Below are 12,319 nucleotides of genomic sequence, written 5' to 3' on the forward strand. Positions count from 1 at the left end.
ACTTTATGGGTTCTAACCTTGGTGATATTTTCTTAATGTCCCAAGTTATCCATGTCTCCACCATGGCCCTGCCTTCTTTGCAGACAGCCCAGGGCCAAGCAAAGGGCAAAGGGTAAAGATCAAAGCTCAAAAGGGAAACAGCTGTTGAACGGAACAGATGACTTAACCTTCCTTCTGTTCTAAAACACTATCTGTGTTCCCTGATCTAATCTGGGAGCAGGAAAGACAAGGGGGGAGGCTGTGGGAGTTGTGAAGGGAAAGCTCAAACTAAACAGGAAGCTTATTGGGTTATTCAAGAACCAATATAGTTAAGCTCTTTTGAGTCAGGCCAACCTGGCTTATGACCCTGATTCCTCCACCAATGACTCCATGGAGCATTTCTGACCTCGTAATGTGTAATTCAAATACAGCAAGTCCTCAAATATTGTCCTTTTGTGCAATATTGTTTCATTATCATGTTAATGAGACAAACAAAATTGATTTCCCAGCTTGGGCCACTGTCAGTGTGGAGTTGGCATGCTCTCCGCTATGTCTATGTGCGTTTTCTCCCAGCACTTTGGTTTCTTCCCACATCCCAAGTTGTGCAGGTAAGGTGAATTAGGGCGTCCACATTGTCCCCATCTGAGTGAGGCTGAGTGCACCCTGGGATGGAAGGGCTTATACAGAGTGGTCCCTGCCATGTGCCCTGAGCTGACAGGATAGATTCAGACTACCCATGACTCTGAACTGGAATAAGTGAGTTAGAAAATCATTATCTTACTTGTTTTTATTCATCTTTCTTAAATATGTGTATAGCTCACATTAATTTCAGTATTTAATATTGTAAGTGCTTTGGGTCATTATTAAGAAGTTTGGTGATGGTTTTGTGGCCAGAAATAGACTGTAGGGACATAACTCTTGTTTATATCAATTAGCCTAAGATCAATTTGGTTTTGTTATATGTCAGTTTGATTAACATCCAAGTTTCCAAGAACCCATCAGTGAAGTCTAGTGAGGAGTTACTGTATTTGCTATAAATATTCAATTGGATAATATTTAGCATGTATTTAGAGCTATTCTAAAATGCATTTTTTGCCTAGGTACCAATATGAATCTCAAAACAATCACCAGAAAATATTTTGAAGCATATCTGCCTGCTTTTAACAGAAGAATCTAAATCAGAAATCTTTTTGACTTGTGCAAAGGACAAACTGTTGATTGTGGTAGAACAATGGGACCCAAGTGTTATTGTCAGAGACTAAACCAGAGTTTTAACAAGCCTGGGACAAGCAGCCTAGAAAATATTTCCAATCAACTTTGTAATTCATGATGTTGCATATAGATAAGAGCGATATGGTTCAACTAGGTAAGAAATGCAACTGTTCTCTATAGGCTGAAACAATACTTGAACTCTATCAAAGTGAATAACACCTTTAAATATTGCATGATTTTAAGAAATCATTTTTAAACATCTTTATATACTTTACATTTTGTCACCCTAAGGCAGAGTCTACCCAAGCCCCCTCAGGCAAGGTCCCACAGCTTCCCAGAACAAGGCTGCATCGTCTTCCATATATATGGCTGGACTTGCTTTGCTAATGTTTTGTTTAGAATTTTTGGACTTATATTTATTAATGAAGTGGGTTGGCAACTTTCTGAAATTTTTCTTTTCTGGTTTTGTTGTTAATGTTATATTGGCTTCATGGAATAAATTGGGGAAGCTTTTTTGTCTATTTTCTGAACTAGTTTGATTAGGATTTGAATGATCCATTCTTTGAAAATCTGGTAGAATTCACTAATGGTCTTTTCTTCGTGCGAAGAATTTTAACCAGGGTTTCCATTTCTTTACAAGTTATAGGACTAGCTATGCTTCCCATTTCTATTTAGGTCAGTTGTGGTAAGTTTTTTTTTTTTCTAGGAATTTGTGCATTTTTATCTAAGTCTTCAAAGTTACTACCATAAATCTGTCAGTGTTATTTTATTATCTTTTAAAGCTTTTTGTCTTTTATTTTCTCTTCTACTTAGAATACTAATTTTCTGTTACCCCATCTTATTTCATCAAACACTCCAGACATGATCTATTTTTTAGACAATCTATCTACCTTTAGATATTTTCCCTATGACAGATGTGGAATATTTTGACAATTTAAATTCTATTATTATCATTACAGAGTATGCTTATTAATTTAATCCCCCTAATATCTGTAGATTTTCCCAGCATCATTAGCAACTCCGTACTCATTAGCCATAATACCTAGCCTTTGTTTTCATGTCACTTGAACCAGTTGTATCATTACAGCTGTGGTTATTAGATTAGATTAGATAAGATACTAGATTTGGAACATGAGAGATCAAATTCCAGGTCTGTTTCTTACTTGTGGTAAGGTAGTTAAACTCTCTTAACCTCGATTTGCCACCATTTTTATTGTTAAATTTTCTTGTGGGTCTGTTTATTATAAAATTTTTTTATCTGCATGCTGATGCCCACCATCACCCCCTCCTTACCTCTTTAAAAAGCAAAACAGACAACAAAAACAAGCCCCTCTATCAACTATTCAGAGTCAACTGAAGCTTCTGGAAGTTTAGAGGAAAACATGTGAGGTGTTATTCTCCCGGCTCTGACAGTCAGATCCAAGAAGCTTGCTTAGGCTTCCCTTTGTCATGCTGACCTACTTCTTGTAGTTCTTGGCACTCTCTCCAAAGGCTGTGAACAAGACCAAGATAAGTTTGGCCTTTAGGAGAAAACCCAGTACATCTGGTCAGTCCAATAGGCATTAGTTCTGCTGAGCAAGATGTGGCCCGCTGTGCATATGTGTGCTTGGAAGGGAGTAGAATTTGATGGGGAAAGTTGTTAGGCTGTTACCCTGGGCCCTGAAGTCACGAGGAAATCAACACAGAGACTCTTACAGGACTTTCAGTTCATGCACAGTGCAGGTGGGATGACAAGAAGCATGAAATGAGATTATGTGCATGGAAGTGTTTTCAACTGGAAAGCCCTTTCAAAATAGCAGGTGCTTATAACATTGTTGATTGAGTTTGATGGTCTCTGAGGTTTCAAAGTCCCCCTCACCATTTCCCCTACCTTCAGATGCCTCTGATTGCTTTGGGTCTGCAGCATATCCGGGCTGGGGTGAGTAAAGGAATCTCAGGCCTGGGCTGATCTGCCCTGGGTAATGATATTTTGTTTGCTTAATGTGGTTTCCTTTGGAAAAGCTTTATGACTCTGGGCCTCTGGTACTTAAAAGTAACTGCAAATGAACTGAGCCCTAAGTTTGATTTGCAGGATGTTATTACCAAGCTACACCTGGAATAATATTACAGAGCTACCTGGAAGGAGGAAGTGAGTGCAACACTTCCTGCCTTTTGACGTAAAATCTTACTCACATTCGATCTTATGTCAAGGAAAGACATCCTTTCTGCCTGCTACTCACTTCCTGTCTTTAGATGTTAGGTTTAACTATTAAAATAGTTACTGTATTTTCCCAAGGAAGAGAAATTATGGCTATTTGTGCTGTAGAGGAACCTGATGGCAAATTGTTCAGGAGTGGAGTCCATCAACATCATTAATCCACTTTCTATAATCTTATGAATACATTTTAGGCTGGTGTGTGTGTGTGTGTGTGTGTGTGTGTGTGTGTGTGTTGGATTACATTCTATAGCAATTCCCAGGTTGTAGATTGAAATGCCTCTTTTCCCTGGCAGATTAGAAAACTCTCCAAAGCAGGAAATTGAGTGCCTAACTGATTATTCACCCTGCAATGTCTAGTCCCCCAAAGTAGGGGTTTAATTTATGTGCAGTGAATGAATAAATGTAGTGATACTTTCAAGCACTTACAACTTTGATAGAGAAGAGATTTCTATCCTTATGATACATTTTGCTCCTTTCAATTTTGTAACAACAATAACACCAACAACACAATGATAACAGTGAAATCTGAGTTCCAAGTATATGCCAGGAACTGTTCTAAGGGACTTTATGTTATTTTTAAAAATTATTTAATCCTCATAAGAATCCTATGAGATCGGGCCAATTATTACCAGCTGAGGAAACTGAGATACAGAGAGGGTCCATACCTTGCTCAAAGAAACCCAGCTTGTAAGTGGAAGATCTGTTGTTTATATTTTAAAAGTTTGTATTTATTTTTCAAGTATAGTTGACATACACTATTATATTAGTTTCCAGTGTACAACATTGTGTAAGTGGAAGATTTGGGATTTGAACCCATATCTGACTCTGGAGCACATTTTTTTAAAATGCATTTGTATTGCCTCTCTAAGGAGGACATTGTTTTTCTCATTTTATAGATGAGCATTCTAAGACTCAGCTTAACAAACTACCCCATTGTCACCTAATATGTAGTTAATGAACATAGTTTTAAAACTTACAGCATACTTTTATATGGTATACAAGCATAACCTGTGTTTCCTGTATTGGACTGTGGGCTAGGCCTCTTAATCAGCCATATTCCAGAAGAAACATAGAACATGACAGCTTGAAGGGTATTGAAAAACAATCTGTTCTTCCACAGAGCAAAAGAATCCTTTCTGCAGCATGGCGGGGAGAGCTCTCCAGTTTCTGCTGGAACGTCACTAGCGATTGTTTTTCTAACACTAATGAGTACTCCCCATATGCTAGACTCCCTTTGTATGTGTTAGCTCGTTAAATTCTCATAGCAACTCCTTGAGGTAGGCACTACTATTTACCCCCATTTTCCTGATGGAGAAATGGAGGTATTGAGAGGTTAAGGAAATGTAACCTCACCGCTAACTAACTGCCACAGTTGGCAAAGTCAAGATTTGATGCGGCTCCAGACTCTAGAATTTTAACTTCTGTTAACTAGTCCCTCAACTTCAGGGACCTTATGATTCCACCAGAGACACTATGTGCAAACAGATAACTGCATGTGATGTGTAAGTGTTGAAATGTGTGTAAGATGATCCACACAGTGCCTTGTGTGGCATAAGCCAGCATCATAGTATTTACATATGTCCTGATGCTGTTGGTGTCAGTGGAGGTGGCCACAGAGCATGGCTGGAGCCGAAGGGAGGCACGCCGGGAAGACTTCAGGGAGGAGGTCTTACCTGAGTTGAGACTCATAGGATGTAGAGAGGAGTTTTCCACAAAGATTTCCATGCATGTGCAAAGAACAGAGGTGGGAAAGAACATGGTGCGTTCAGAGGATTGAACACTGTTTTGCTATGGCTGGCCGGTGGGGCATCAGCTGAGATGAAGGCAGGAGGCAGGCAGGGGCCAGCCCGTGAATGGCTCTGTGTGGCCCAAGTCCTCTAATGTGTGTCTTTTTCGGGACAGTGCCTTATAGTTGTCTATTTGTTTAATATCCCCTCCCCCAATACACACACATACACTAGACTGTCAGCACCTTGGGCCAGGCACCCCGTCTCTCTTTTCATTGGATGACCTGACACTCAGCGCCTTGCCCAGAGTGGGAATTCATTAAACATTTGTTCAGTTAAGGTAACTAAACCAATCAGTGTACCTCTGGTGGTTGTAAGACTCATAAGATATTTTCCTCGGGTCCCGCTGGCATCTAAGTTAGTTGAAGAATCAGGGGAGGTTACAGTGCATGAATGCACTGTCCGAAATGAATTAATTTTGAGATAGTTATTTACTTGGAAGCCAAAGGTTACTCCACAATTCATACCCAGTTTGTTTTACTCCTAACTCCACATATGAAAACCCAGCACCTTCACCCATGACTTCCTTGTGACACCATGAGAACCCTTCGGTCCTTCCAATGTCTTTTAAAATCCTACCATCAAGGACCCAGCAGGTGGAATGGAAGAGGACTACGTAGTGGGGAGCGAACAAAAACAATGATTCTTTCAGACAGCTCTGCCAAACCAGAGGACAAGGAACGCGAGCACACCCACCCAACTAGTAGGCTTGTTTTCGTATTTGTCAGGTGTTTGTAGGGTTTGGGAAACAGTCGGAAGACAGACCTGCCTAAGGCCTAAGAATACGGTCCACATTTTGACAGGGCTATTTGTTGGTAGTGATACAACCAGTAAGATGACAAAAGAAATACTCCTTTCTTTTTTTTTAAACAACGTTGTCAGAAGAGATGGCTTTTCAAAGACTCATAGACTGTTCGAAGAGTGGGGACCTTATTTCCCTCCCTTGACAGGTGAGGAAAATGAGGTCTGGGTGGTGAGACAACTTGCCCAGGGCCGGAGAGCTACTCAGTGGCAGCTGGAACTGTGATCCGCGTCCCCAGCTCCCAGAGCCAATTCTCTTTCCACCTCCCCGCTCAGTTCCCTGGAGGATTAGCTATAGCTTCGGAGAAGCTGATATTACCACTTTCATCATTTCTTGGCCTTTTTGGAAATATTGATGATCTCCCCCTGCATCTTTCCTTTCGAAGATGACCTAGGAAATGCCCCTTCAGGGAAAGTCTTAGATTTTGCATTTTGTCACCAAATCCCACTGTCACTGAGCTGTTCCCAACTTGAGAGTTTCACCAGAGGTCCAAATATGCAAGTTTCTTGCCTCCAGCTTTTCCCTAGGTATATTAGGAAATATACATTTTGTGTTCACATCCTGTACCGTAATGAAATATTTCTTTTCCTTCCTGTAATCTGGAAATCTCTGTTTTTGTTTTTTTGTGTTGTTATTTTTAGGAAGAAACCTTGCATACATCAGAAACCAGCCGGTAGGATAGTTGATTGGATTTGCCTAAAGCATTTCCTCATTAGTAAGCCTGTGAGTGATTTTCTTTTCAAATGTCACCTGGCTGCCCCAAGGAAGATTTCATTGTTGTAACTTGGGGCCTTGGCAAACTTGGGCTTTACTACATGTTTTCTTGAAATCTTCACAACTGCCTGCCCTGCAGATGAAAACCTGGAAAAGTGACTTGGTGTGTTACTGGTTTGAAGACCACTTCTTACCGCTCCCCTCCCCTTTCTTTTACATCTGAAGATTGGAATTTTAATTGCTCAACCACAGTTTTTAATTCACGATACCCAGGAAAGGGATGGGTTATTAATTAGTTCAGATTATGAGGCGCCTTGAACCTGGGACTGGCTGCTTCTTGATTGGTTTCAACCAGCCTTTGCCTGAAATGACTGTCTGTGCGCACACAGAGGTGTAATTACGCAGACACTAGCTGTTTAGTTCTGCCAGGTTAAACCTCTATTATGAATACATATCACAGTGTCTTAAAAGAAATTTATCGAAATGCCATCATTTAATAGTTCAAGCTTACAAAATCAAGCTCTCTTATGTTACAGGCAATAGCCTTTTAATTGGATGTTTTCTCACAGTACATTAAAAAAACCTTGGCTGAAATACACACACACGCACGCACACACACACACACAATTAATTTTTTTAAGTTTGAGAAAGAGCGTTGCTTCATGGTTAAAAGTAGGCCTCTGGAGCCAGGTTGCCTGGATTTGACTCATGTGTCCGCCACTTTCTAGCTCTGTAACTGGGGTGTATGATTTAGCCCCTGAATGCAGTGTCTTTGGTAAAATGGGGATGATTGCAACGTCTATATCACAGGGTGGATCCAAGGTTCAAGTGAGTTAACAAAGTTCACGGCGCCTGGTCATTGTTGTTTTTACTGATTGCTCCAATGTACTTACTTGTATTTATGTGTTATAAAATCTAGTGTGTTAAGCTGATGGAATTGGGGATGTCTCCCTGTTGAGAGTTGTCCCCTAATATCTATTATCTCTCTCTCTCTCTCTCTCTTTTTTTTTTTTTTTTTTTTCAGTAATAATTTTCCTTTCTCACCAGTTTTAAACCAGTTTGGCACAGTGTCGTCCAGAATTTAGAGTAAATTTCTTTCCCATCTAGAAGTAGTCATGTGACTACATTCTGACCTGTGGGTTGGAAGCAAATATAATGTATCAGCTGCTGAAAAGGGGTCTTAAAGGAGGAAGGATGGTGTGTCCTTCATGTCTTCCTTCTTTCTACTGGCAGGAATTTGGTTGTGATGGCTGGAACTCAAGCAGCCATCTTGGGTCATTAGATAGCAGGCTAGGGCTGCAAAGCAGGAAGGGGACAGAAATCTGAGGCCCTGACAACTTCGGAGAGCAGAACTACCCTAGCAGCCCTGTTCTTTCCTTGTACTGTTATCCTTTGGTAAAATAAAAATAAAAAACTTCTATGTTATTTAATACACTATAATTCGGGGCACCTATTGCCAACAAATAAAGTCTTAGGTAACACCTTACCCTCCTTGAATTAGATCACACACTCAGTATTTTGATACTCTATTTGGTTATTTTATCAATTTGTTAGGTTGCTTTATAAAAACATGATCTCTAGAAGAGTCCTTCAAGCTTTCATTTGTTTCTTTACACATGGTAAATATACTTGTCGCTTTGTAGTCTGTGTGGGACCGCTACTGCTCTCGGTATTTTCACTAGCTTTTGTTCATGGAAACTCGTTTCCTTGTGTGCAACAGTTTTTGAGATTTTATGCTGTTCATTGCCCTTGAAAATGATTCATAGGGGCTCTTTGAAGCCTGTGATGAGATTGCCTTTCCCCAGAAAGGGTTCGCATTTAATTCTGCCAGGCCTGTAGCGGCTTGTCCAGTTTGGGACCTTCTTAAACCAAGTTTAAGATTTATTACAAGGACTCATGTCATCTACTTACTTGCCTTCCTCCTTGTCTAGGCTAAACTTCTTTTAATCTGAGACTGTTTCTTTTCATGTCTCATGGACAGCACATAAAAATTGACTGATGAATTTTGGCTGCAGGAATAAATCATTACTATGCCTACCTTCTTAACTTATTTGCTCCATCTGTATTTTCAGTTGGTCAGTTAAAAGGATGACTCTCTAATGAATACCGTTTCCAGTGGGGTGTCCTGCCTTGCTGTGTCTTCTCTCCTGTAAATTCCCCAAGTTGGTTGCCACATAGGAAGTAGCTCCCTGGTAAATAATGGCTTCCAGGCTAAGACTTCCTATAGTTCCCATGCCTCTGCCCATGAATGGGTTCAGGCCACACATTTCTGGGATTTCTCACACCGTGTATAGATATTTTGAGTATTGCTCAGGTTACCTCTGGCAGTAACCTCCTGTGGTCCACTAACTGGTATATGTAACTCTAATATATTTTTTCCTCTAGAACGCCCAGTCTCACTTTTCAGGAGTTCTCTCTATAGCTGACCTCTGATTCTATCATTTTCTTGCTCATACACCATCATGAATATCACCACTGTATATAAAATAAAGTCCAAATCTATTCGCTTTTTATTTTGTATCTTTCATCTAGGTGGATTAGTCAGATTTCATGAAAGAATATGATCTCTGGGAAATCAAACCCTGCCGTTCCAGCACTTACTAGCCACATGATTCCAGATAAGCTAAACATCAGAGTGTTGGTGTGCTAGTGTGTAGAATAATATTATTTTTGCAAAGGATAACCTATGGGAAGCTCCTAATGGCCCCCAGACTTAGAATAGCCATATAAGACATCTTTTCCCTGAAAGGTCTGAACAGGATAACAATGTAGTCTCTTGTTGCATGTGGGTACATGGGTAGTTGATAAATGAAAGATCCCTGACTCATTTTCTCTCTGGACCTAGTTTTATTATATATCAAGTAGGACTTTAAATGGTTACTTGGAAGCTTAAATATGGAAAGCACTGTGTTCCCTACTTGGCACCTCATTAGGCGTATGATAAATGTTCCTTCTTTATCCCCCTTCCAAACTGAGGTCCAACTTTCCTTTCCTATGGAATTTAATATAAATTATAAATTGGGGTGTAAAAAAGCAGGATTGTGATTCTTATCTCTACTTTGTAAAGTCCTCACTACCCTTTAAGGCCAAGCTGAAATGCCACCTACTCTTTGAAGCATCATCTCTGGATCCTCACTTTCACACACACATGCCCTACTTCAGCCAGAAGGATAATAATGCAAACAAAAAAGGATCTTCAAACAACCTCAGCTGATACTTAAATTCCTTATAATCAACAAGTATAATTCTACAATATACAAAGCTTAACAGTGTTCTAGCTTCTACTAAATCATTTTTAGAGACGAAATGTTCAGTATTTTCAAAAGAAGACTATTTATTTCAGCTTTGGACAGTTTAAATATGTCCCCCTAAGTTTTCTATACTTGTTCTTAGGTATGTCGGTGGTTCTCTTTAAATATATTGTGCAGAAATAAATAATACTCCTAAAATACAGTGGCCATGAATGACCTCTCTTCTTCTATAACTGCATCCTATATTAACAGATTTTCTGCAACCATGGAGCACTTTTCTCCTATTCACACTGGTGTTCAGTTAAGACCCTGAAATCATGTTTTCTAATACATGTCAGTGCTAAATGACATCTCCTCTGTCTTGAGTTAATATAGCTGTTTTTGATATCTAAGATTGGTTCTCCCAGTATAGATCCATACTGCATGCCTGTGGGTATGTTTGGTCTGCTTATTAAATTGTCATGAACTTAATCTGTCACTAGCGCTCCTAGATCCATTTCTCTCATGAGTTCTTCCAAGGTACTTTATTCCTGTATAAAACTCAGCTCATTCTGCTTTGTGCCATAGCTTATATACCTGGCTTACATCACTGTGTCCTAGTTGGGGCTCCCTAGAAGCAGTGACTCTGTCTGGGGGCAGGGAGGCTTCTGCTGGGCCATGAACAGTCTCCAGAGCAGGGGGCAGCTGTAAGTTGTTCTCAGCCAACACACGGCACTTTGGATATAGGTGTCTCACTGGTTAAAGGGATCTGATGGCACATCCCTAACAGCATAACTATAGTCACCTCTGACTTTGTCATTCTTGAATATGAGAACAACATGTGTTCTGTTCCCACAATCTTTGTAAACCTGGCTTGATGTCTTGAATAGTGAAGGCACTAGTTTGTGGAATTGAATCATCTAAGACCTAGAGGAAATGCCCCCTAGCTTGCCCCCATTCCAATCCACTGCCATTTGTAATAACAGATACCTGTAAGGGACTTAGCCAAGTCTTCTCCCAACAGCAGAGAACCAGACCATGAGCTATAGAAGGAAGTTTATATGTGTGTTCCAAGAACCTAGTTGCCTTGTCAACTTAGAAGGTGTCTAAGGATCAAATGCTTAAATTCAGAATAGGCAAGTGACTTCTTAAGACCAAGAAAGGATCAAAATGCAGAACTTCAGCCTGTTTAATTCAAACTCCTTTTGATTCTTTAAATTTTATAAAGTAATATATGCATATGACTAAACATGAAAATGGTATAAAAGGATCAGAAATGAATAGTAAAGGTCTGTTTCTCCAGCATCTTGACTTTTATTTCTACTCCCCAGAGCTAACTGCCATGAACAATTTGTTGCGTTTCTATCCAGAAATAGTTGTAGATATAAAATTATATGTATTTATGATTTTATACACAAAAAGATTACATCAACACATCTATATTTTATTTTTTAATGACTATATAGATGTCTTCTAATTTATTTAATCTGTCCTTTTTAGTGGACACTTAAGTTGTCCCTAGCTTTCAGCTCTTAATATTTTTTTCTATTACAGATTTCTGCCATTACAAAATAATTGTTCTTCTGTGTATTTCTTAGCACTATTAATTTTAAAAGCCTGTTGTTTCTCAACAGAAAAATGATGACATGGGCAGTGACTGTGGTTACCAGATTCCCTACATCTACATTGAATAATTACATGTCTTTTTGCCTATTACGTCTTCTTCTTCTCTGCCCATTTGTTTTTCAGCCTCTTTCCCCTAATGCAACTTACAGTCAGAAAGGATATGAGTTGTCCTAGTTGAAAAAAGCTGAAAGTAATTCTCAGCTTCTTTTTTCCCCTAAAAACCAGGTTGGTGTATCATTTAAATAACAGGGCCACTATTGTAAGAGGAGCAGAAGTTCTGAGTCTTGTTCACCATTTCATAGGTTCAGTATTAAGAACTTGTCGAATGCACATTTTGAAAATGCAATCGGATTTTCCAGAAATTTAGCCTTGATGTACTTAAAAGAGCTTCTTCTTATCTTTTTTTTTTTTTTTCTTTTTGTTTGTAGTGAAGTACATGCGAGAAGCCACACCCTACGTGAAGAAAGGCTCCCCCGTATCTGAGATCGGGTGGGAAACGCCGCCGCCGGAATCCCCCCGGCTGGGGGGCAGCTCCTCGGACGCTGTGTCCTCCTCGTCGCCACAGCCCTTCTCTGTGCACAGAGATCGGAAGAGCATCCCCCTCAAGATGTGCTACGTCACGCGGAGCATGGCCGCGGCTGACCCTGAGAACAGGTAACCAGGGCCCGGGGGCTCCCTGTCTCAGCAGCTTTTGGCCTCTGAGGTTACGGGGGGTGGGGTGCTGAGACCTGTGCGCGTGTTCAAGCCGGGCCTCCCTCCCTCTCATCGTCCA

The 12,319-nt window shown here is 40.1% G+C and overlaps 1 protein-coding gene across 1 annotated transcript in view; it reads left to right on the forward strand.

The window, feature by feature from the left end:
- Positions 1–12,319, forward strand: part of SNTB1 (syntrophin beta 1) — a 196,978-nt gene that overhangs the window by 84,417 nt on the left and 100,242 nt on the right. Inside the window, exon 2 of the mRNA XM_090283409.1 lies at positions 11,976–12,201. Coding sequence (XP_090139535.1) covers positions 11,976–12,201 — 226 coding nt within the window. The remainder of the gene's footprint in view (positions 1–11,975; positions 12,202–12,319) is intronic.

The sequence above is a fragment of the Furipterus horrens genome, unplaced genomic scaffold (genome assembly GCF_987537825.1).
Source record: "Furipterus horrens unplaced genomic scaffold, mFurHor1.1.pri manual_scaffold_7, whole genome shotgun sequence".
Classification (NCBI taxonomy): domain Eukaryota; kingdom Metazoa; phylum Chordata; class Mammalia; order Chiroptera; family Furipteridae; genus Furipterus; species Furipterus horrens.